The sequence below is a fragment of the Sphaeramia orbicularis genome, chromosome 24, assembly GCF_902148855.1.
Source record: "Sphaeramia orbicularis chromosome 24, fSphaOr1.1, whole genome shotgun sequence".
NCBI classification, from domain to species: Eukaryota; Metazoa; Chordata; class Actinopteri; order Kurtiformes; family Apogonidae; genus Sphaeramia; species Sphaeramia orbicularis.
This window is the reverse complement of record NC_043979.1, coordinates 36,539,167-36,566,621: the sequence shown is the minus strand read 5'-3', so window position 1 is coordinate 36,566,621 and position 27,455 is coordinate 36,539,167. Positions and strand designations below refer to the sequence as shown.

The window sequence follows — 27,455 nt, the reverse complement described above, 5'->3', positions numbered from 1 at the left end:
CTTTATTTCTACCATGAGGAAAAATCATACCATCTCTCTCATACAGGACTTGAGGCGTTCTCGATCCAGTTTGGTTCTGCCTGCTTGGTTCACATCCTTATTTGCCAGAGTCACAAACCGACTAGAAATAAACAAAGTACAGTGGATAAATACAGAAGAAAATCACATATATTGTACAGTCAAGTCCATATGTACTGGGATAGTGACAGAGTATTTGCAATTTCATGAAAATGAAGCAACCAAGATGAGATTGAAGTGTGGACTTTCAGCTTTAATTTGAGGGGTTTGACAAAAATATTGGAGAATTACATACTGTGCATAAATTCCAACCATTTAATTTCAGTCCTTCCATTTTCAGAGGCTCAAAAGTACTTGAACAAACTAATATTGCTATAAATATGAGGATCATTTTTGACTCATGAATGAAATGCTTTGCCATCAATAACTGCCTGAAGTCTGAGCCCATGGACATCACCAAATGCTACGTTTCCTCCTGGGGATGTTTTACCAGGTCTTTACTACAGCTGCCTGCTGCTGCTTGTTTGTGGGTCTTCGTGTCTCCAGATTAGTCTTCAGTAACTGAGAAGCTGCTTTATTGCCTTGAAATCGGGTAATTGACTTGGCCAAGAACATTTGGAGGAACATCTCATTTCTTTACCATCAAAACCTCTTACGGTGTTTTGCAGTATATTTTGGGTGATTAAAATTTGTGCCACAGTCCAAATACTTGACTGTATACATACAGTTGCGGAAAAAAAATGATTAGACCACCCCTCGTTTTCATCAGTTTCTTGTTCATTTTAATGCCTGGTACAACTAAAGGTACATTTGTTTGGACTAATATAATGATAACAACAAAAATAGCTCATAAGAGTTTAATTTCAGAGCTGATATCTATCCATTTTCCATGGTTTTCTTGATAACCAAAATCACTTAAGTTTTTACATTAATATCTATGGCATTGTACTGACAAGAACAGTGCTTTTAGGCATTCCATGTTTTCTGTTCTGTCTGTTTTAGTCACATGATACACACAGGAGTTAGTACTTGATTGCGTAACCATTGTTTTTGATGACTTTTGATGGTCTAATAATTTTTTCCAACTGCAGAGTAAGTACACTGTATATATTGTAGTTTAAGTCTTTTGTAATATTCTTTTGTGAACTAAAGACATTTGCAATGAGTTGCAGTCACTAGAAGTGTTGCAAGAAATAAAGAAAACTACTGATTTCTGTTGCCATAACAACCATAGTGACTGGGTTTGTAATGATGGTTTAGGGCGGAACGGCTGTTGGCCTTGAGGATGGAGGAGGGCAGCACAAGACACTCTTACAATCTGTGTCAAAAAAATTAGTCTTAAAGTGCCCACATTGTTTTAGCTCCTCCAGTAGTTTTACATGTACAATAGAGTAGAAACAGGGGAATGAGAATCCAGTGTCAGCAGTGTGTAACGATGCCATAAAATGAGTATTCTTATGTATCTTGCCTGCAGCCAACGCTGAGCTCCTCCAGAACTCCCCGGAGTCTGCGCTCGGGAAAAGCCTTCTCTGTCTTAATGATCTCCTGAACATCATTCACACCCTCTTCCTGTTGGAAAAAAAACCCAGAACATACTGTGGTTTAGCACAAAGCACACTATTAGTAAACCATTACAAATGTCGGCAGGGTCTTTTTAGCACAAATAAGAAACAAATGGATCATAACTTTACTGTGGGTGATAATGATGATCAGTGTGATTAAAGATAACTGGTATCATCTTATTCCTACTTTCTAAACATTATTTGTGGAGCCCAAACCTTAATTTTCCACATTTTGACTTGTATTCGTATATGATTTACATTCTCAAGTCCAGTCATTCATTGAAGCTTCATTTCCATAACAAAAATTATATTCCCTTTGAGTTTCTGTAAAGGAATGTCTAAGATTCTTTAAGTTTATGTGATTCATTTCTTTGTCTTTCCTAGCGAACATGAGAAAAATGTACCAGCATCATTTCCCCTTATTTATCCCCTTAAGTAAATAAAATATTAAACATGAACAAATCATCAAAAAGTAATATCTATACACTTTATCTACCTAAATTTATTTTTTATGTTTTACATATTTTAACACGATAATGTGGGTCTTTCATTGGTATTGCTTAGTCCTTTAACAGATTTTTTCTTAATTTGCTGCTCCAGTGGTTCAGACTGTAAACCCATGAGCCTGTTGAACATAAACACTGGAAAGAAAAGCACACACTGACCAGTTTGTCAGCGATTTTATCCATCATGTTGGAGTTGTAGAGTCGTCTTCTCTGGTCCTGCCACCAGCTCTTGATGTAGACACATGGCTTCTTTTCAAAGTAGGGAAGATGGAAGTAGTTTCTGTAAATGGCAAAATCCAAAAAATGACTTCAGGCCTTAATCCTCGGAAGGTTTAAAGAAAAGGTTGATGGTGTAAAGCAGGGGTGTCAAATATATGGGATGAATTTGTGAAATACAAAAATTAGAGCAATATTAACAAAGGTGTCAAAATCATTTTAGTTCAGGGGCCACATACAGCCCAGTTCAATCTCAAGTGGGTCAGACCAGCAAAATACTATCAAAATAACCTATAAGTAATGATAACTCTAAATATTTCTTTGATTTTGTGTTAAGAAGTAGAATTACATGAGAATGTTTGCATGTACAAACTATCTTTTCACAAAAAATGGAATAACCTGAACAAATATGAACAACATGAAATGTCTTAAGAGAGGGAAGAGCAATTTAAACAACATGCCTGTTACTAAATGTTTTGTGCCTTTGTAGATTCGCTGTATCTGTAAATTGTAATACATATGTGTAAATGATATGCTGAGGCATAATATTGTTAAAATTACACCTAATTTTCTTAAGACATTTCAGGTTGTTCATAGATGTTCAAGTTTTTCAAAAAATTTTTAAGTATAGTTTGTAGATATGTACATTTTCATTATATAATTTTACTTTTTTCACTTTACAACATAAAGAAAAGTCTGGAATTGAGATTATTTATAGGTGGGCTGTATGGGGCCCCTGAACTAAGATTAATTTGACACCCTTACTGAAAAGGTTAATGTTTCTACTTTATTACTGCAGTTTAGCATTGGTAGTAGTACCCCCTTTGCTAATCTTTACATAATTCTAAACCACTGTAACAGAGGGCTGGATAGAGGTAGTTCAGGTTTTCATTCAGCTGCAGGCTAATCACTCCCTGACCCTTGACCCCTGACCTGTCCGTGATAACAGGCTTCATCAGCGGAGTCGAGGACACAGACACCAGGTCTCCCTCCTCATCAGCCTCGTCTTCACTGGAGTTCTGGATCAGCTCGTTCTCCTCCTCTTCATTCTCTCCATCCTTTTTCTTCTTCTTTGACGACGCTGTCCTGCTTACACCATCTATTTGGTTGCCATAGTTACCTGTCACAGGGGAGACATTGCAGGTTGTTGCAAAGTGCTCAAGGTTACAGCAGCTTTTGATTTGTGCATATTCACACTCCTCTGTTTTATGAGCAAGTTTTATGTGGCAGTTTTATTATATTTTATTTCATTCATTACCTTTGACTGTTGAATGTTAAATACTGGTAAGATGAAGTATGTGACCCCTTGAAAATGCATACTTTTCTACATAAATTGGTCAAAGGTAAAAAGGTAAAAAGTGAGCTGATTTATATCTGAATCACAAGCAGAAACAAACATTATATTCTTAATCTAATTCCAAACAAACATTTATTATTATTTTTGAGCACAGCTATTAAACACTCAGAGTGCTGCTGGAAAAAGTAAGCGAACCATGAGGCTACTGACTTGAAAATGAGCTAATCTGAGTCAAGAGTTTGCAAACCTGAAGTCAATCAATGTTATGAGATTTGATCCAGATGTGGAGCTGCTCTGACTTACAAAAAAACATTCAAAACCACCCAAAAAAACCCCCAAAACAATCCCTTAAGGTCTCTGAACTCTAAATGTGTGATGTAGATGCAGATAATATCACACTGCATGACCAATTCATGTAGGACTACAAGGAAAAGGTTCACATAGTTTTTTGTGCCACTGCAGATTAATAAAACAGTTTACTCACCTATTGTGATTTCAAATGTGATTGGTTTGTCGCCAATTTTCCTGTCAATCATGGTGGCCTCCAGAAACGAACCAAAGAGGAAGAACTCCTCTACTTTCCCGGTGGCGCTCTGCAAAAAAACAAGAAAACAAAAAAAAGACACCTTATTGGGCTTAAGTGTCTTCATTTTACTGCTGATTCTGTGGAAGAAATATTGCACGTCCTTCTTTATAATCCTCCATGCACACATAATATACCTGTCTTCTCTCTGCATTACTGCACTACTCATCTTATATGTTACATTTGTAAGAACATGAATCCACCATCTTCACCCTCCTGCACTCTGCCTGACATGTGATGTATTTTATTCATTACCTGTCTTGTCAGCATAAATTATTAATTGTCCATCGTAATTTTATTTGTAGCAGTTCATTACATTTCTTCTTAAGTAGCCAACACAGCTTTGGCCAAATAGCTGCACACAGCCAGTACATCTGGTTGTCTTAGTCTTACCAGACAAGATGTGAAAGACACACCAGCATGGTTGAGCCAATAAAGTGCCCTAAACATGATGCAAATGCTGTGTTATTGGCATTGATCCTCACCACATATCAGATTAGGGTCCCTGTCCAGAATCTAGACAAACTTGGCAACCATATGTGAACTGTAGGCATCTCATATCTGTGTAAATTGACACTCACTCATTTACTTAGGGCTTGACTGACACCATTATTCTCATCTGCATATTAAAAATATCTCTCCTCTTAATCACCACAGTATTCAATGTACTCACTTTACAAATAATGATTAAAATCTATGCCGTGTCTTCTTTTAAGCACACTATTTGATGACTGGCACAGGGTCGAGACATGATATTTGGCAAACACGAAGTAAACGAACACATCCGATGTGTCTGATTTCCCTGATGAGCAGTTAAGTACCCACAAGTCAATACAGTGATAGATGGAGGCATCATGCTGTTTATTGTGAGGTCAGGGGGTCAGCAGCAGTGACAAAGGTTATTGTTCTCCATATAACATCTTTTCTTTGGTTGTTTTGTCATAATTTTTAGTAGGGGGGTAAAAAGTTTATTTGTTGAAATTAGGATTAGCAATTAGTGCTTCATTGGTACTGCTGAAAGTGGAACATGATTGCAATTGCTTCTTCAGCTGTAGTGCAGTTTTAATTTTTAATTAACTGTTTTGTGGTGTTTTTGTTTGAGCTGATTCATTTCATGAACATTTTAACTGCATCAGTTATTCTTAAGGGTTTCATTGTCTTCATCATTTTTGGTGAGTTCTATAGTTTTCCATGAGTCTTTCGGTTTATTGCCTATAAATGTTTTTTTTTTTTTTTTGTTTTTGTTTTTTTTTACTGTTTTTACAACCACTGTATCTTATCATTCTGTTATTCTGTAAAGCAGGCCTCTGCTTCACTATATTACATGATTAAGGATCTACCCAACTACCTTTAACTACACAGTTCAACAAGAAATTCTAAGTCTCTTTTTCCATGTATTTTTCCTATATTTCTCATTACTTCACTTCCATGTTTTTCAAGAAATATAGAAGTGAAGGTGTTTCATTATTAGTGGGGGTCTTTTGCTTTCCTCTGTTTTTGGATAGGTTTATGAGTAAGTAAATGTAAATGGTTGTAATTTCTAAATCACATTATGTTTCATTTCAGATTGACTGTGTGTGTGACTGTGTGTACATAGGCAAAACTACAAAATTTCTGTCACTGTCCAAATATATATATATATATATATATGTGCCTGACTGTAAGTATATTACACAAACATGAAACTATGTCTTATCAGTCATCCTTTCTCACCTCAGAGATGTTAGAGACTGACTCCATTTGAACCTCAGTGGAGCTTATGATCTCAGGGGACGTTGTGTCCAGGATCTCCACAGCTATGGAGAGCAGGAGGCGGGCTCTGAAGGACACGCCTTCCCCAAGTCCATCGTTCAGGTCCTGGTGCTCGTCCATCAAAGTGTACTGACGAGTGGAACCGTACATGTTGACCCAGGCTGGACCAAAGATGGGCAAGAACCCTGAATGAGGATAAAAAGAGGAGAGCGATGAGGTGGGACTGCACAAGAATCAGGTTTTGTTTTAGTACTTGTTATCAGTACTCATTGTTGACCTGCAGTAAGACCAGGGTTAATGAAGTTCATATGAAAACTAAGACTAAGATTAAAACTAGTGGTGGAAAGTATAATTTTGTTGACCAAAAATGCCAAAATGATATATTATGAGGAACAGAATAGAAAATGTTTTCCTGCATTGTGGTTTAGGACACTTTTTTCATGAAAAGCATCAAAAAGACAATGGCATGGTAATGGATTATTCTGCAGAATATAGGACCCTTAATTAACAACAGTTTGTAAATAATATTACAGCCACATATGCTACATACTTTCATTCTCTATAAATCAAGGCATTCCACATAATATCTGAAATGATAGAAGCAGCTCTACTGACTAAGTAATATCTACACTAAAACCAGTTAATTCATTAAACTAAAATGACTACTTATTGCCTAAAACTAACAAAAACTAAAATGAAATTAAAAACAACTATAAAAAATTAAGCTCTATTTCCATTCACGTCTTTTTTAGTAAAGCTACTCAGTATTTCATTTCGGCTGAGATAAAGTGAACTTCTATGTATTTATTCCAAATTGGCAATGACATCTTTATTTCCATATAACCATTTTTAACTAAGAGGTGTGAGAAAATGATTAGTTTTTTTTATCTGATTCTTTTGCTATCAAGTGTCTTTAATCCTTTCTTATTATGCAACCCATTTGACAAATTCTTCATGATTAATCTGTAATGTGTAGTTCAATACATGCTAATTTATGTGCAGACAGACAGCCAATTAAGATGCCACACATTAAATTTACACAATTTTCACCACAGGGTCAAGAGGGTCATGTAGTTTGATCTACAAGGCAGCACAAATAATCACAGTATACATACTGGTCAGAGCAGGATAATTAAGGTAACAGACGGATAATCAATGCACTGAAATAAACTGCTCATCTACTGCTGTGCGCTCGTTCGTACCTTTATCGCCATCATTGGATATTTTGCGAAGATCAACGAAGTGCGTTCCTATGGCAACGTCGTTGACCTTATCAGAGTCCCTAATCTGGACCTTCATCCGCTTGCAGAGTGGAGGAAACAACTCTGTGAAGACAACTTGTTCGTTCCAGATGGGTTCATAGCTGCTCTTCTGGACTGAGGTCTTCCCCTAAATCACAGAGACATTTATAAGGATTGTGTTTTAATCTCACACAGTAAATCAAATAGTTTGGGTGCTGAGTGGCTAAAAAATATGAAACATGAATTAAATCCTGCTCTGGTTTTCCACACAGTTTCAATAATCTTTACTTCAGTTCCTCTAAACAGGGCTGTTGGCGAGCTTGGCTTAAATTAATAAGACACTGGCTCCCCTAAAAACATGATTTATAAGATTTTGGGTGTTCTTTAGAATATTGACTGTGTGCTATTTCTGCCCTGCTTTTCTATTTTTTTTTTACATTCATCATCATCATCCATGGATGAAATTAGCCTACTATTGATGTCCGATTCAAGTGCGAGGGTGATTCATCTGTATTTCACCTCAATAGACACTAGTTCATTGTTTCTAATAAGAGTTATAATACACCGTTGGCCATAAAGTTGGAATAATTCTGTTTTCAGAGAGACTCCACTTTAACTTTACTTTTTTGCTATTTATACACATCAGTAATCACCTTTAAACAAGTGATGATTACATACTGAGTCCCAGCTATAGTTTATCTATTAAGAATGAACCACATTGTCACTGTCATTTTATGAGAGGACGTAAAAGTATTGTATTCCAACTTTGTGGGCAACAGTGTAAATAACAGCTAAATCCAGGTATTTATGTGTGTATCTGTTGTTTCTGACTATACTTTCAAAAACATAAATTTGAGGATAAAACAAAACAGTCACTCCATTTTTATTCCAGCACCTGTTAAAAATGATATTTTTTGTGTTCCAGTTCAGAAAGGACAGATACACTGTTTCAAAAGATATATATTTTCCTTCTTTATTACAGAAATAAAAAAAAAAAACCTCCGCTCAAGGTTTCTGTGGAGGTTACAGGTGCACAGCAGCAGGTACTTTTCAACTGCTTTCTTATTTTTTTATTCACCCTCATATACTAATGGGAATGGCATACAAGCTCAATCAATAGATGTATCTTTCCTTTCTGACCATGAAAAACTGTAAAAAAAAAAAAAAAAAAAAAAAACTTCCATAAATGCTGTGGTATTGTTTGCACACTACTAAAAGCCTTATAGATCCATAATACAGAAAACTGTAGTTCTAATCTACAGAAATAGGAAGAGACAAAGTAAAATACAAGACATTTAGGGTGTGGAGGGAATTACTTTCTGCCCAGCAAACTGCACTTGAACATAGGGGTCCACCAAGTCCCTGTTCTCTCCTATGAAAGCCTTCTTCACATTTGCCATGATGCTGGTGTTCATTTTTGGAAGGCCCTCGGCTCGATAAATCTTCACATAAAACCTGGCCCACTGCCTCTCGGCTGGGATGCCCTCAGGAAGCAGGAGGTTTCTGTAACACAAACAATCAAAGACAGCACACAAAAAGAGTTTAAACTGTGTAAAAGAAGCCAAATACGGTGCATGTATTCCCCGATTATGTTACAAAAACAGGCATTCTACTTGACAGGATCTGAAATCATTATTACCCCTCTATTTCATCTTCATCAGTCTCATTGGCCTTGTGTGGGGTCTTGATGTTGTCGCCTTTTCCGACCACAGCGATGTCACACTTTACGTATCCTTTGCACCCGGCTGTGATATCATCAGGATCAGACAGTATGGCCCACTTGTGATAAAACTGGTGTTCTGGGGCAGGAAATGATTCATTAAACCAACTGACCAACATATGTAGAATATATGCATAGGTCTTACTAAGAGCTAATATACAACATGTAGTCTATATTTTACCAGGTTGAGAGTAAACAGTCCCGACGTCCATCTTGAAGGTTCCAACCAAGGTTCCACTCCGAAGAAGGTTTTTAGAGTGAATGACCTAATCAGACAAAATCAAAAATTAGGTTCAAAAAACATTACAGATTTGGTGGAATAATTCTGGTTCCATGTATCTTGACATGCTCAGTGTTTCACATCACTGGTGGTACTTTTATAATTTTATTTTTTCATGTGGGAAAATACTTTACAACAGAGTAAAGCAAAAAAAAAAAAAAAGCAAAACAAAACAACTAAGCACATTTGTATGACATGTCTGAAAAATCAACAATGTTAAAACATGAAATTTAACACAAACACATTCAATATAAGTTCTCTGTTTAGAAAAAACAAAAACAACTCTTCTTAAAATAAGTCTTCCTTTTCTTGTGTTACATTTTGTTAAATAACATACATTAGAACAAAAAGATGTCACATTTTCCCCCTTATTTTCACTATTGTTATTTCAAAATCCACACGAGTTTGAACTCCATTACATTCAACCAGTACAAATATAACTTGTCATTTCCAGTTAACTTAAATGTGGCCTCAATGGGGTAATATATACAGTCCATTTTGACCACATTTCCACAAATTTGTGGTGGTACGTTCAAATAACTCCTGATGCAAAACTCCAGCAGCTTGGCTTTGTTTCATAGTTTATGACCATCCACCTCCTTCTTGATCCCAGTTCAGAGGTTCAGATCTGAAACTTAACTCTCTCCAGAACTTTCATCTTTTTTAGCTGCAAGGTGCCTCAGGTGTTAATTCCTAACATTGTGTAGTGCAGCGTTGAAGGATGGTGAGTCACACTGCACCAGTTTGTTCAACACTACTGCAGGATGTAACTTTTGTGAGTAGAGATTACTCACGGAAAGTTTGATGATCTTGTCAAACATGACGTCAGGAGGGACGTGGAAGTCAAAGACAAAATACTGCAGAGAATGAAGAAAGAGCTCATTAATTAAAATGCACTGACTTACTCAGTGGGATTGTAGTTGGAATATGATTCGGAGGATAATTTTACACTGCGACACCCAAACACAACAGCGGCTCTGTATAAACTTAATTGTAATGTGAACATAAGCAGGGCACGTCTCTGCTAAGCTTCTTCAGACACAAACAGTACTGATAACCAGAACACTCAAAAATACACCAAGGAGTCAAAGCAATTAACTCAAGTAAACTGTGGGTTTATCGGTTATTTCTAACCCAAACAAAAGAATCTTCGCGTTTTACTCCATCCTTGACAATAATAGCAGTCCTCTATCGACCACAGAAGATCATATCTCTGCACAATGGTCAATTTCAGATTATTCTTCACACTTCTTATTCACATTGAACAAACTAGATCCAAAAGGGTCTGGACACAAGGACAGAAAGCTTAAAGAACTATTATCTCTGTCGGGCTAGTATCCAATTTATCTATTCACAAGAGATTTTCACACAGAGAGAATCAATAGCACACTAACTGTCACTTCCACTCACTGCAGGACAAAACCCACAGACTGAGCTCTGCATGATCCTCCCCACAGTGGACTTAGACTTCAGACCGTGAGGGATGATGTGCTGTTCAGGAACACTAACAACTGACAAGAAGTCTCTAGTTACTAAGGCTGAGTTATGCGTTTTATTATTACATCAGTAAATCAACTTGACATCCAATCATCAGTAAGGACTGACAGATTCTTTGCTTTGGATTTTACTACATTCACTTCATTTTCCTAGATGTGTCTGTAGTATAAAAAGAAATGAGGCCATTAGTTTGAGAAATGCACAAAAATTATACAAATATCATGTACGTATACTTACTGCATAACATCTGATATATAACTCATTATATGTACACATGCTGGAGGCTAGATGCTAGGATTTATTTTTAGTATCTAATACATTAATGATTATAACACTACCAAATGCATGCAGAGAGCATCAATACAGTATATAATATTTAATAGCAGCAGTGATCATTTCTAGATGTGTTATGGATGTCTTGGGTCAATTAAATCATATACAACTTAATATTTTACATAATCCATTTTTTGACAAACATACACCCTTAATGAAGGGTTGCATCAATATATTTTAAGGACTGATATCAACTAGTAGTAATCAAACAGAGTCTGAAAAAAGTAAATCTTCATGTTAGCTTTTGGAAAAACTCCAACACATGAAGTTGATGTAATACCTTTCAACTCTTCTCAAATGATGAACATTTATTTTACCATGTCACCTACACCTGGAAGGATTATACATAGTGCGAGTAATAAATTAATAAATGAAAGCAAAAAATATATATAAAATATAATGAATTGTAGTAATAAAGTGCAGTTACAAGTAAAAAAGCCTTCCATAAAAATGCTTTCACCATCATCTTACATTGTGAACGTTTGAAGCTAACGATGGGAACTCACCTCATTGTAGTAAGGGCAGTTGGTGGATTCTTTCATCGATGTGTACTTCCTATCATCCCCGATCTCCACACAAACCACCGGGTCCATGTTGAGGCCTATCAGCTGCCGGGCCTCAATGATTGTGATACTAATCTGAAGGGAGACAGTTACACATCAGATCTAAAATGTCTGTCTTAAAACAAGCCGAGTCTGCTCCAATAGAGTGAGTTAGTCTGCAGATACACCATTAGCATCAACCATGCAAGCACAGATTAATTACCCCGCAGACAATTCAAAGGAAAACAACCTGAATCGATCTTTCTATTCATCTATAATGATCCTGATTTCACCCAGCGAGGACTTCTGCCAGATTTAAGAGTGAGATTTTTATCTTGACGTCTCCCCAGGCCAAAGTAAAGTTGCATTTGACTGGATCCAACACCAATACCCCTCTGGTTTAATTAGTTTTTCAAAAAAAAAAAAGAGGACCACAGGAAGGAAATTAGCAAAAGAGAATAGAGGGTGAGTGTGCAAACATTAATAACAACTTCTCATTTGGGTGTATGAATGTATTCATGTTCTTAAAGTAAATAGGCCATATAAATAGGCCACTAGTCAGCATTGGAGAGTTTCTCTTATTTGTTTTCGTTGATGCTGCAACTAAACTCAGCTCTGCAGTCATGGTCAAATCCAACAATAAAGGGCATCCTCAAATCATTAGTGTCATATTGACATTGTTATATAGTTTTAGTTCTTATATTTCTGTTTTGTTAAACATACAAGGTATAATTTATTAACCACAGCAGGCTATGTGTTTACTCTGTTGCCTCTAGTGTTCGTACTGAATTCAGCCATTTGTCTCCTGGCTCCACAGTAGCTCCTCCAGCACAAACACATTCAGTACGTACACACACCTGATAATCCACCGGTCGCCCAGAGCTCGGCTCCATCTTGATGTCTGGCTTTGACCTAAAGGAAATCCAACACAGTCATAACTTTTTATGATAGAGTTTGTTTGTGGGTAAAATATGTGTCCATCCAAAGTTAATGTCCTAAATTTTACATCCTCTCATTTTTCAGTTGAATAACTTTATATTGGTTTTTTTTTTTTTTTTTTTATCAATATATGGCTCTGCAGTCAGATTTAAGTTATCCTATAGATTCAGCAAATTGAGATGCAACCTTCAAAGCTCCATGCTTTAACCTGTGAAAATTGAGTCCTCCCCTCTACATGTCTAGAGTATGTAGTGTTGGGAAGATTACTTTGAAACCTAATAGGTCAACATTACTTGTCACCACATTAAATATTTGAATTACAGTGTAGTGCAGCTATTTAAATAGGATTGCTTTTTCATGATCACAAGAAAGCTGAATAGTCCTAAAAACACTCAACAGTGATGTTAGACCCCTTTTCTGCTCAATTACATGGTCATCTACCTTACTGTGGTCAGGTGTTATTCAACAGTGCTTGGCCAAAATAAAAGTCACCACCTGGATTTAACTAAGCAAATAGTTTAGGTTCTTCCATTGGATAATCATTGCAGTGATTAATATGTTTCAGCTACAACAAGTTTTTTAACCCTAACTGATGCGGCGAGTAACTTCTCATTTCTTAAACAAACATCAGTTTATAGAGAGCATAATGTCTGGACTGTGTTTCAATGGAAAAAGGTCATGTGATGGACACATCAGGCAGAGGAAAGAGGCAGATGAAGTGATTACCCATCATGCCTTGCGGCTAGAGTACAAGACTGTGGGGGCAGTGTTATGATCTGAGGTTGTTTCAGTTGGTCAGGTTCAGTAAAATTATGTGTCCATTAAATGACTTTATCAGATTACATGAATATACTGAATGACTAGGTCTTGATATCAGTGGATTTTTTCTTTGCAGATGACACTGGTATATTCAAGCATGACAAAACCAGTATTCATCAGGCTCAGATTGTGAAAGAGTGACCATGAGGTATCAAATTTTCACACACAGATTGGCCACCAGAGTCCAATCCTGAACCACGTTTAGAATCTTTGGGATTTGCTGGAGAACATTTTACACAGCGGTCCAATTCTCCATCATCAATACAAGATTTTGGTGAAAACATTGTAACATTGGTGTCAAACCATCATTGTGATTATTAAGTGTAATTTACCTATATACTTTTTTGTCTCTCAGTAAGCAATTGATTATTAATCCATTTCCATTTATCTTGGAATTTCATGATGCAGTGTTGTTACATACATATATGGAGCTATGGGTGTAATTGGTTTAATTAAAACTGGCTACATCCCATTTAGCTGTCTTAGGTTCAGACATTGGAATTATGTGTCGTGAATCACTAGAATGATCTCCCAGGGCAATAAAACAGAACAGAGCCATCATTAATGTAATCAGTATATTGCCTGATTTTACAAGCCAAATTATCTGTTGTGAAAAGGGTCTGTTATGTCTAAACAAATGTAGACCTCTTATTGGAGACATTGGTGGTGACAGCGGTGACAGAGGCCAGAGAGATGGTGTCTGGGTCGAGGGTTCCTGCAATATGCATCGCTTTTCTGTCCAGGTCCTCCATGTCCAGGACTGCTGGCTCATCTGAAAGATATTTGTGAGTTTTTTAATGTAAGTTTTAAATTTAATTTATGAAAAAACACAATGCCCTGTGCTTTATTTCTCCACAAATGCACATTTATTCAGCTGTCCTTGTCCACACAGTCAGACTACACTACATATGAATAATAAAAGACATGTCTTACTTTTAATGTACTATAATAAAACATGTCAACAGGAGGTTAACTGCTCCATTTTTGGCCAAAAGCCATGTTGTGCTTAATGTGTTTTTGGTTGTTTACCTCCTTTCTTGTGGTCATCTTTCGAGCTCTTGATCTTGCTGAGCTTCATGGCTGAGAAAACTCCCTTCCCCGCTCTGGTGGAGAAGAAAGACAGCTGATTGGAGAAAGGAGAATTGATGTCATGGAAGAGGACATGCGTCTGATTAAATGCTGATCCGCTCTGCTCCGCACTTGTGTTAGTACGTTCACTTTTCAGGCTTATACTTTCAGAAGATAAGACACCGCTGCAGAAAACCCCATCGCTGAACTCATAGGCTTAATCAAAATGCAATCCAACACCATAACGTCCGCTATGTACCCCAGCTAGTCATTTAATTCCAGTTGATTTAGTCCCCCTCCCATCACCATATATTCTGGAGACCCTCAATCACAAAACAAAAGTATCCAGTTTCTTCACATTGATATTATCTGTATCAAATATCACCACGCCAACAAAGAGCTCATGATGTCAGCAGCAGGGCGACAAATGAGCAGCCTTAATAATTAAAAATGAGTGTGACCGTCCAATTTGCTGCGGATATAGATACATGTCAGGAAATTAATGAATAGGAGGTTTTCCTTTTGTTTACTGAAGCGTTCAGGGTGTATCGGAGTTCAGTTTCTCTGATCTTTCCCCAAGGGCAACATTCAACCCCGTTTCATGGATTATAAAAAAAAAACAAAAAACTGCATGGACTTTTTTTCTCTTTAAAAAGAAATGTACATGTCTTGAAGCACCTCATTTGATAGATGTGGGGGTGAACGCCAAGGGCTTTGGAGAAAGTAAAAGCATGATACCATTTGAAGAGGAATAAAAGTCAAGAAAGGCTCAAGAGCTGTTCATCCAACTGTCAAATTAAATCAAGGCCATTCACACAATACACTCATTGGATTTTCATCTCCATCTTGTCTGCAACCTGTTCATTTCATTGAACTGGTTAATTACTTATGTTAACCATCTGCGTACTCAAGGATCTGTACATGAATGCACTAAGACAAACCAGTTGATAAAATATCAACTAATTCTATGCTAAATAACATTGATTTGATCTGAAACAAGTATAAATATAATACTCAGTGGTAGTAGTTAGTTTTCTTAAAGTTTCTTATTCATTTGGCTATTCAAACATTTCTTTTCCTTTTGATGTATTATAAAACTATGAATTTAAAAAAGATACAAAATTAAAACGATATCCACCTTAATTCCATCGATTCAGGTCTCTCTCAACAAGTTACCACGAGTAAAAAACAAAACTGCTGTTTGTGAAAGAAAAAATGTTTTTCCATACATACCACATAAAACACCTCTGGTTCAACCCAGTTCAAGCAGCAGGTTGGATTAATATAAAACCACCCCAACAAGAAACTGCCCCGAGTTTCCTCCTATATTCCCATAGCTGTCAAGTACTGGCACTCCAGACAGATAATAGTTGGACAGATCAGCAGGTGATGCCAGGTTGAGAGGAAGGGAGAGAGGAAGAGGAGGACCATTTGCACAAAGAGGAGGAGTGAGGAGAGACAGAGAAGGCTGAGCTTCATACAAGACCAGAGAGCACTAGTCCAAACCTGTCCACACAGCCCCCAATTCACAACAAACTGACAAACTTCCCATAATACTGATATTTGGTAAGTATTTGACAAACAAAATATATTGATTGGGTAAAACATATAAAACTGCCATTTAAACACTGGACTGACCTTTAAATCCAATCAGCTGGGAACAAATCCTCTTAAAAACACATTGTTGCAGTGCTGAGCTTTTTATAATGAGTCACCTTTATGTTTAAAGGAGTTATATTTATATATAGTATTTGTCTAAAAGTATCACAAGAGTGTTTAGAAAAAAGAGCCCTTAAGTTATGCCAAAGTCACCAATATATTGGATTATGGAGATATGAACATACTGTATACACACCAATGGTCTGACAGATTTATGTGACCACTAGAGAGGGTAGTGAGTCACTATGCCTGTCTCCCATGGCATGTCTCCATCTTCTTACAACATGATTTCTACTCTGGTGGGTAGTCTTATGTTTTCTATTATTACCTCCATCAAGGAGGTTATGTTTTTGCCGGTGTTGGTTTGTCTGTCTGTCCGTGTGCAAGATAACTCAAAAAGTTATGGACGGATTTGGATGAAAATTTCAGGAAATGTTGATACTGGCACAAGGAGCAAATGATTAAATTTTGGTGGTGATTGGGGTGGGGCACTGATCTGCCTTGGTGGAGGTCTGCGCTCTCCGAGTGCTTTTCTAGTTATTATACTATACAGTATCTTCACTATTTTAAAACTATCTACAAAGGTTTGCTTGCATCTGTTCAACTTACATGTGCTTTAACTGCAATGAATTCTCACTGTACAAACTAATGTTCATATGAAAAGTGAAGCACATGCTGTCGGGGGCCAACAGCAAGGGTATATCCCCGAAATCCCCCCAATCCTCTGCTCCCCCAGCTGTGTCAAAATATGACATCATGTAAACTCAAGGTAGTGGCATGAAGAAAGATAATTATTAGACAATCGATATGAACTCAATTTGAGCTACATCGCCCTAATAGTGCCAGAATAATGGTCAGAGAACCAATTTTTACCCAAAAAACTCCACATAGTGAATAAAAATGAGACCATATGAACATTCGACGTTTACTATGAACGAAATTTTATCTCAATCGGCCCATTATTGCTTGATTTATGCCCAAAAAAAAAAGATTTTCAAATAAAGGACTCCCATTTGGATGACTTGTAATACTCATAGAGAAGCTGAAATGACAGGGTTCTTCCACTAGGGATCCCCTATGTTGCTTATCAAGGGATAAGAAATCCAACCAAATCTGTCCTAGTTATCATGTTCACACAAAGGATATCCAGCGGCGACAAACGATCTGGCAATGGCAGTCGGGGTAAAACCGTTATATCTCCGCAACTTGATTTCAGGGATATAAAAATGAGGAAGGAGGAAAAAATATAGCAATAGCAAGCAAGAGCTTAATGATATACAGTGTGCAGTCTGCCCTACGGCTCTGCTGAATAGATACTGTACCTCATACACCTCTGAACTGGTTGGAATGTGAGCCAAAAAAAACTGGAGATAAGTTCTCAGTAAATCAGCAGCCTGTGTCCTGAAACATGCCCAAAAACAGCCTTTCACTGTGATTGAACACAGAAAAGATACCAATGTTGAATTCAACACATTTTTAGGCTCCACACTACCCCAAGTAAAATTAATATTTTCAAAACAGTTAAACATTTCATGCATTTAGCTCTTCAACTCAAAAAACAGAGTTAAACCAACTCTAAAGGATTAGACAAATAACATTGCTCCGAGTTGTTTTGTTGTGTGTGTGTTGTTTTTTTTTAATATTTAAATGGTGTTAGTTTCACTCCCAAAATTGTTATGATTGTTCCACTAAAAAAAGTCTAAAGATTAATTAACAACAAAGACATTTATTTATGGCTTTCACCACTGAATTAAAACATATTGAATAAAGGTATAATGTACAAAATTTCATCTGAAGCAATGAATGAACTCTGAATATCAAACGGTGTATGAAATTTGAGAAAAGTTTGAAAAGTTCATCAGATGCCCCAATGGAGCAGTTTGCCTGGCATGGAATTAGATATTTATCCATGGTGATGTAGAATCTGTCCATCTTGGTCCTCAGAAACATCACAGTGAGGAGATATGGCTGCTGACCCTGCTGGCTACAGAGATGGTCCTCCAAACTGCAGAATGACAAGGGCTGTGATAAGAAAACTTGACATTAGACACAAGAATAATGTACAGATTTTTAACAATGTTCACTTTTTAACAATTCTCATTTACATGTGACCAGAATAAAGTAGCTAGATAAGTTATAATCAACTTGATATGCAATTACCTTGTGAATGACTTCAAGTCTCTCAACTACATCACAGCCACTAATTTTTAGAGACTTCAGAAAAATTTGTAAACTAATTTCATGTAATGGCAATGCAGTCATTTGGCACAAATAAAAAACACCCATGATTATCAGTCTTGTGAACCACCAGTACGTTAACCATGTGTCTTCTTATGGCATTAGAGTTTCTGTTGTTTGGTACTCCGACAAAACAATGTTGATAAGTTCACTCTATTAGGAAGTCGAGCGCTTGACATGGCTTAGCATCTCTCTGTTATCTGTGGAAATTGTAAACACTACATTGCCTTGTTTAACAAGGTCACTGAATATGTCTGCATCAACTTCATCTTTGAATATAACCTTTGTATCAGGTGGCAGGCAAAACCTCTCAATGACTGGGAATTCAATGATATTTTGGAAAAATAATAATTTAAAAAATACATTTGAGGTCAGCTCTGTTGCTTGCCTCACAGTGAAGGACAAATACATTTTTCTCCCATACTGATCATCATTTAATCCCACAAGTCCACATATTTAAGTATTAATGTGTCACAAGTCACACATTGTGAAGTTGAAAATGTTCAACAATCTACCCCATTAGTCACATACCGTTTATTGCATGTAATGTAAAACCAGCATTTCGAGCTTGCAGAATGATATTTGAAAAATTATGGGTGTCATTTTACAAAATTACATTACCTGCCTTGTTCATGTAATTGCACATAGTGGACTGCCCTTCAATCTCATTTAATTTTATGTACTTCTGCTGTCAATTGTTTCACATCAGCAACAGCATTTTACTGAGACATGGGAGAAAGTTTTGGTCATATAAAATAACATTTAAAGAAACTGCAGAAAAAAATACAGACAAGTTGTGGTCACATGGACAAGTGAAACAGCCAATCCGCATGTATGCATGTGGGTAGCTGCCATTTTGAAGTTCACATTACATACATATATATATATATATATATATATATATATATATATATATATATATATATATATATGTATATATATATATATATATATATATATATATATATATATATATATATACATACATACATACACACACACACACACATACATATATATATATATATATATATATATATATATATATATATATATATATATATATATATATTTATATATATATACACACACACACATATATATATATATATATATATATACACACACATATATATATATATATATATATATATATATATATATATATATATACACACACACACATATACAGTACAGGCCAAAAGTTTGGACACACCTTCTCATTCTTCGCATTTTCTTTATTTTCATTACTATTTTCATTGTAGATCCTCACTGAAGGCATCAAAACTATGAATGAACACATGCAGAATTATGTACTTAACAAAAAAGTGTGAAATAACTGAAAACATATCTTATATTCTAGTTTCTTCAAAGTAGCCACCCTTAGCTCTGATGACTGCTTTGCACACTCTTGGCATTCTCTTGATGAGCTTCCAGAGGTCGTCACCTGAAATGGTTTTCACTTCACAGGTGTGCCTTGTCAGGGTTACTTAGTGGACTTTCTTGCCTTATTCATGGGGTTGGGACCATCAGTTGTGTTGTGCAGAAGTCAGGTTGATGCAGAGCTGACAGCCCTACTGGACAACTTTTAGAATACATATTATGGCGAGAACCAATCAGCTAAGTAAAGAGAAACGAGTGGCCATCATTACTTTAAGAAATGAAGGTCAGTCAGTCTGGAAAATTGCAAAAACGTTGAATGTGTCCCCAAGTGCAGTCGCAAAAACCATCAAGCGCTCCAACGAAACTGGCTCACATGAGGACCGCCCCAGGAAAGGAAGACCAAGAGTCACCTCTGATGCTGAAGATAAGTTCATGCGAGTCACCAGCCTCAGAAATCGCAAATTAACAGCAGCTCAGATTAAAGACCAGATGAATGCCACACAGAGCTCTAGCAGCAGACACATCTCTACAACAACTGTTAAGAGGAGACTGCGCCAATCAGGCCTTCATGGTCAAATAGCTGCTAGGAAACCACTGCTAAGGAGAGGCAACAAACACAAGAGATTTATTTGGGCCAAGAAACACAAGGAATGGACATTAGACCAGTGGAAATCTGTGCTTTGGTCTGATGAGTCCAAATTTCAGATCTTTGGATCCAACCGCTGTGTCTTTGTGCGATGCAGAAAAGGTGAACGGATGGATGCTACATGCCTGGTTCCCACCATGAAGCATGGAGGAGGAGGTGTGATGGTGTGGGGGTGCTTTGCTGGTGACACTGTTGGGGATTTATTCAAGATTGAAGGCAACCTGAAGCAGCATGGCTACCACAGCATCCTGTAGCGACATGCCATTCCATCCGGTCTGCGTTTAGTTGGACCATCTTTTTTTTTTTCAACAGGACAGTGACCCCAAACACACCTCCAGGCTGTGTAAGGGATATCTGACCAAGAAGGAGAGTGATGGAGTGCTGCACCAGATGACCTGGCCTCCACAGTCACCGGACCTGAACCCAATCGAGATGGTTTGGGGTGAGCTGGACCGCAGAGTGAAGGCAAACGGACCAACAAGTGCTCTCTGGGAACTTCTTCAAGACTGTTGGGAAACCATTTCAGGTGACTACCTCTGGAAGTTCATCAAGAGAATGCCAAGAGTGTGCAAAGCAGTCATCAGAGCTAAGGGTGGCTACTTCGAAGAAACTAGAATATAAGATATGTTTTCAGTTATTTCACACTTTTTTGTTAAGTACATCATTCCACGTGTTCATTCATAGTTTTGATGCCTTCAGTGAGAATCTACAATGAAAATAGTCATGAAAATAAAGAAAATGTGAAGAATGAGAAGGTGTGTCCAAACTTTTGGCCTGTACTGTATATATATATATATATATATATATATATATATATAAATTATACATCTAGTTTCAAATGCCATTTTAAACAGTAAGAAGCATAAGGGGGCATTTTTATTGGTGGATCCTTGCAAATGACTAGGTGAATTGTAATTAATTCATTGTGAACTAAGTTTTACTCCATTAGCTAGCTACCAGTTAGCTAGGTACTACATACTGCTAGCTAGCTGACCTGTACAAATGTACTGTTCAGCACCGATAATAAACAGGGCTTAGAAAAGCACAAACTCTCTTTAAGTGTGAATGTATACCGCTGTTAGCCGCATAACTGTGTAAGTGTTTTAAGTACGCTTGAATGAAGGCCAATTGCACTTACCATGTAGGGGTCTGACTCCTCTGGAAACAGCCTGGAGTCCAATGAGGTGAAGAAAATCCTGGACCAATAGTCAAGGAAGATGGTCCCCAACCTCCTGCTAGTTTGTCCTCAAGTGGAGCTGAGTGTTCCTCCAGAAGCAGGAAGACCCACACCATGTCAAAGAAAAGTGTCATTCAACTGAACTGTGCTAAAATAAAATAAATAATATTAAAAAAAAAAAAATGCACAGGACTTGCTCCTTAGAAGTACATGGTCCACATTTAGCCTACTGTATATTCTACAGGGTGGGGAAGCAAAATTTACAGTGAACATTTAGTTGTTTTTTCTCAGCAGGCACTACGTCAATTGTTTTGAAACCAAACATATATTGATGTCATAATCATACCTAACACTATTATCCATACCTTTTCAGACACTTTTGCCCATATGAGTAATCAGGAAAGCAAACGTCAAAGAGTGTGTGATTTGCTGAATGCACTCGTCACACCAAAGGAGATTTCAAAAATAGTTGGAGTGTCCATAAAGACTGTTTATAATGCAAAGAAGAGAATGACTATGAGCAAAACTATTACGAGAAAGTCTGGAAGATACTATTAAAGAAGAATGGGAGAAGTTGTCATCCGAATATTTGAGGAACACTTGCGCAAGTTTCAGGAAGCGTGTGAAGGCAGTTATTGAGAAAGAAGGAGGACACATAGAATAAAAACATTTTCTATTATGTAAATTTTCTTGTGGCAAATAAATTCTCATGACTTTCAATAAACTAATTGGTCATACACTGTCTTTCAATCCCTGCCTCAAAATATTGTAAATTTTGCTTCCCCACCCTGTATAGTACTCATCATTTGGAAAAATCTAATGCTAAATGTGTCATGCACTGTGTGAAAATAAAATAAAAATACACGCAACTTACTTCTTAGTAGTACATGATTCAAATTTTACTGCATACTCTATAACCGCACATTCTCAGCTTGCCTCTTAAGCTTGGCTCATGAACAAACTAGAAGCACTCGGAGAGCGCAGACCTCCGCCAAGGCTGATCAGTGGCCCCCCCCGTGGGCCCCCCCACGCCAAGGAGGTTATGTTTTTGCCAGGGTTTGTTTGTCTGTTTGTTTGTTTGTCTGTCCGTTAGTGTGCAACATAACTCAAAAATTTATGGACAGATTTTGATGAAATTTTCTGGTCTGCGCCCCCCCCCCGTGGGCCCCCCCACCCCCGATCACCACCAAAATTTAATCATTTCTTCCTTATCCCATTTCCAACAAACCCTGAAAATTTCATCAAATCTGTCCATAACTTTTTGAGTTATGTTGCACACTAACGGACAGACAAACAAACAAACAGACAAACAAACCCTGGCAAAAACATAACCTCCTTGGCGGAGGTAAAAATAACATGTAACACAATAAGAAATGAACAGAAAATGAATAAAACTGAATGCAAAATGACTGTGGTTAACAAAATTAACATAAAATAATCAACAAATAAATAAAAGGGAATCAAAATATTTCTGCATTGACAAAAAAGATAATCTACTAAAAAATGAACAAAATGCACAAAAGATGAAGAAAAAAATCCACAAAATGATAAACATTAATACAAAATGCAGCACAATACAAAAACTCTGAATAAAATGATGAAAAAATATCATCATCATCATAACATTGCTGACCCTGGTGTTTACTGAGATTGTCTAAACACCAAACTGCAGAATGACTGTGGTTAAAATTATACGTTGGGGGATGAAATCAACTCTGAAATGTTTAACCTCAACATTTCAACATTGCAGTTTTTGCTGTGCAGTGATACCACTACTTTATATAACCGGAACATCTACAACAGAACATGCATATTATTTATTCCAGTCATAGGGAATTTACTCTTGACTGCTTTTGTGCAGACGCTTAAGTTTCCTAAGACTCATTGATTCAGTAATTGATACTCTTTTCCTGTGATCTCACCAGTGTTTGTACATAACTTCATCCTCATTAGTGTCACATACTTAGAATTCACATAGTTAGAAGCCTTTGCAAGTTTAATGACCTGTGTGTGTGGGTGCATTTATCTTTAGACTGAAAACACTTCACAGATTCACGAAAAATGAGCACAATCACCAACATTACACCACAATCTATTGTTTTTTCTATTAAATTCCTTTACTCTTTAAATTTTAATCCTACAACTCCAAATAGAACTCTTGCATTTTTTACCGTGCTATTGCATCAACTGGGATAGAAATAAAAACGCTTTCAGGCTGCCTTTCAGACTGAGACAGAATGTCCCATCACTGCAGCTCCAGACATTTTCTTTTATGTAATCACGACTATTATTATCTGTAATGAGAAGGTCACCTCCTCTAAATCATATCAGTAGTAATGTACAACTTCTAGGAGACAATACTGATGCTGAGACTGGGATTGTACCCCAAGAGGCATGTCTTCATATCATCATCATCTGCTCCCATATCAGGGCTTGAAACAGAGGAACAAAAAAAGTCAAATTCACACACTCTCATATCACACTACTGGGGAAAGCAGCACTGCAATACACAGCAAATATCAGATCAACACAACGCAATCCCAGGAGAGAATAGCACTACACAAGATGGAACAAAGAACTGAAAAGAAGGCGTCTGTGTCTGCAGAAGAAAAAAAGCAAAAGAAATAATACCTCCTTGAAATCATTTAAAACCACAAAAAAAAGAATGTTTTTTTTTGTTAGATTGTATCTTTAATAAAAAAAAAATCTTGCAAAATTTCTGTTTAAGGTGCTTAGTTCCACAGACCTGAAATGGGTTCTGTAAAGTCTTATCTGTGGTAGTGGTGTCAGCAATGTCTTGGTTCAGTGATCTTTGACTGATTTTTCATTTGCTGACAAGGACTTACTGCAAACAGGCTGACAGCTGGAAACATTGTACAGTAAATGTGCCTCCCAAGTATTTAATTTCTACAGTAACAACTTACCAGTAAAGTGACAAATGCTTAATTTGATGCCATCTATTTCAACCATCCATACACATGTTCCTATGGCCATAAAATGTATATTTATAATGTCCCATTCTGCTGTGCTACACTGTGAATGACATGTTTCTGTTGCAAAAAACATCTCTGTTGTTGTGAATATTTCAACAGGAGAGAGTACTGCAGTCTGCTGCCAGCGCAGTCCAGACCAGTCACATAAAAAAAACATTAACACCTTGTGGTACGATAATCCTCAACATGGGACCTGAACTGCCCATGAAGACAAAACTGCATTATAAAATATAATAAATCAGCATTTGCTTGTGTAAATTATCCTGTCAGCAACGACTTTATCCATGTTGGACTGTCTCCTGTGAGCGTAAATGTGATGTTCTGCAAATGGATAATGCATATTTAGATGGTCAGAATAAACATAATAACTGTTTAAAGCAATTTGTTTCAGGAGACTAATGAGGATTTATTTCCAAAGGGGGATATACACCCCGCTAGCCCTTTGCATATGTGTAATGCATGATTACTCCAAGGTTCAACATCATTTCAGCTCATCGTTTCATCTTCTACTTTATTTGATGTCTGCAGATCAAATAACAGCTGGAGCCTTAAATCCTTTCTCTTCATGTCCAGCCTATGCATGTGGTCGTCTGCATGCACTATTCAGCAGATCTGCTTCACTGGCAGTAAAATGATGCAGGAGGTGATTTATTTATTAGGAATAACAAAACCCCTGCAAAGCTGGCTTATTGTGCTGTTGCAGATAGCACAAACTGCTTTATGGGTGCAGCTATAAATCATCCTGCAGAGCCACAGAAGAGAAGGTACGGTCTGTTGCAAGAAGAGGAAGGAAGGAGAGGATGGAAGCAGAGGGATGGTCAACTTTGGATCCAATTATATTTGATTATGGGAAAAGAGAGAGACCAGTACGACTTAACAAGCCACCTACACTTCATTTCTGGTTCTGCTGCACAGTTATAATGAAATTGTGTGCCCACTGGCAACTGCCACGAGGGCAAACTTCCTTACAAACAGCATCCGCGACCTTTTGTCAAGGTGATATAACAGAAAGAGACAGAACCCTGCAGTGACTTGTAAGAGATTTCTTCTGTTTGTTCATCCAGTCCATCTGTGAATCATGTGTAAAGTCAGTTCTTGTATAATTTATGAGAAAAGTTTGTGTTTGCATTGCTCTTAAGTGCCTTGGAGATAAAAATACATAACATTTTCACAAAGTTTTTAGATAAGAGACTCAGAAAAACCTTTGGGATTTGAAGGCAATCCTCCACAAGTTCAAAGTTTTGGAAAATAATGTCTTGGAGGGACATGTAACTCAAGGGAAAAACTAAGAAATCACTTTTGTCACAGTAAAGTAATATGAGCATTTCCTCAAATTATTCAGACAATATTAATTAATGAATCAAAATAACAAACTAGAAGGGCAGTCAGGGGGCACAGATGTCTGCAAAGGCCAATAGTCCACTCTTCTTCCATAATATTGTTAAGCCAAAAAAAAAACAAAACAAAACATAAAATAAAATAAAAATAGACAAAAAAATAACCTTTTGTCATTTTTTTTTTTTAGAAATGACCTGTCACAGAGATTAACAATTTACTGTTAGATTAAGTAATATACAGCCATTTAGTTTAACTGATTATTGTCCCATTCCCTTGTTGTTAATGGTGTCCAGTAGCATCAAATACACTGGGACGAATCCTACTGACACTGCATGTCTGTCATTCAAGGTGTACATCAGATAATGTCAGGCATTCTTTTCAGAACTGCAGAGTTAACGTAAAGCAGAAGATGAACCTGTGAAGGTCACAGGTATAGCTCTTTCACAGTCTCTGCAGGAGTCAGTCACTGTTCACAGGCTTGTAGCTGCATCTGCTGCTCTAAGCACATGAAACACATCCGCTACTTGAATCCAGACAAATTCCCTGTGAAGCTGTGTTGTGTCTGTTTCTCGTCACACAGCTTTATTGTGAAAACAGTATAAAACAGCTGTTTACTTGTGACATAAAGACTGCGTGTTAGTAGTCATTTATAGACAATGATAAAAATAAATAACTGTCCTCTACCTCTAACATCAATCTTCAAATAAAAATCAATATGTGGTGGAATTACCCTGATTTTCATTCACGCTTTCAAACACCTTAGCGTGCTGTCCATCAGTCTTCCACATTGCTGTTGGCTGCTTTATGCCACTCCTGGCAGATAAATGCAGCAGCTTGTCTTTGTGTAATAGCTTGTAACCATCCATCTTCCTTTTGATCACATTCCAGGGATTTTCAATGGGGTTCAGATCTGAAATTTGGAGTGGTCTCATCATTTTTTTCAGAGCTGTATATCCCTCCTCAGCATTATCAAGTTTGACGGGAGGAAAACAATAGATTGAAATACTACATTTGCATACTACACAGAACCAGGAAGAACAGACACATAATAATGCACCAAAATGTTGAAAAATGTAAATGAGAAGAAAACAGCAAGCAGCAAGAAATGTACCTGGAGGCTAAACTGTTTAGGACATTTTCTCCCTCTTTATCCTCCTTATCCCTAGATGAACCAGACAGTCATTCCAGGTTATTGTGTCCTGTACATTCACTTTATTATCAGTGTAAGGACAATAACCACTGGCCATAGTGCATCACAATTCATGGCAGACTGAAAGATTTTCTGAAAGTTTTAATCCCAAAAACCTCTCAACCAGACACAAACTGAGCTGCAGGTAATTCAGGATATAAGAGGTATGGATGAGAAGTGGCAAGGCTATTAAAATTTTCCACAGACCCATCAGTCTGGCCAGCACTGGTGTGAGGAGGATTAGAGCTCCATGTGCTGTCGAGGCTCAGGTTTATTGGTATTTTCTAGGCAAGCCATTCACTTTTTTCCAGGACAAAGCCCCAAGGCAGATTTTCCCCAGTTTGACTGACAGCTCTAGACAGCAACTAGGTACCCTCATCAAACTGCAAGGACACGGGCTTTTCACCAGCACCAAGGTGAAGAAATGTAAATGAATATGGTAGGGATGCAATGTAATGC

The 27,455-nt window shown here is 37.1% G+C and overlaps 1 protein-coding gene across 13 annotated transcripts in view; it reads right to left on the bottom strand.

The window, feature by feature from the left end:
- Positions 1-27,455, bottom strand: part of otofa (otoferlin a) — a 109,845-nt gene that overhangs the window by 28,618 nt on the left and 53,772 nt on the right. For all 13 annotated transcript variants that reach the window (XM_030128187.1, XM_030128195.1, XM_030128198.1 and 10 more), the window contains exons 6-20: positions 14,335-14,408; positions 13,951-14,077; positions 12,405-12,459; positions 11,512-11,643; positions 9,970-10,032; positions 9,077-9,161; positions 8,815-8,974; positions 8,492-8,678; positions 7,137-7,323; positions 5,896-6,119; positions 4,084-4,192; positions 3,236-3,422; positions 2,246-2,366; positions 1,487-1,587; positions 31-121 (exon numbers count right to left, since the gene is read on the bottom strand). In XM_030128187.1, coding sequence (XP_029984047.1) covers positions 31-121; positions 1,487-1,587; positions 2,246-2,366; positions 3,236-3,422; positions 4,084-4,192; positions 5,896-6,119; positions 7,137-7,323; positions 8,492-8,678; positions 8,815-8,974; positions 9,077-9,161; positions 9,970-10,032; positions 11,512-11,643; positions 12,405-12,459; positions 13,951-14,077; positions 14,335-14,408 — 1,903 coding nt within the window. The remainder of the gene's footprint in view (positions 1-30; positions 122-1,486; positions 1,588-2,245; positions 2,367-3,235; positions 3,423-4,083; positions 4,193-5,895; positions 6,120-7,136; positions 7,324-8,491; positions 8,679-8,814; positions 8,975-9,076; positions 9,162-9,969; positions 10,033-11,511; positions 11,644-12,404; positions 12,460-13,950; positions 14,078-14,334; positions 14,409-27,455) is intronic.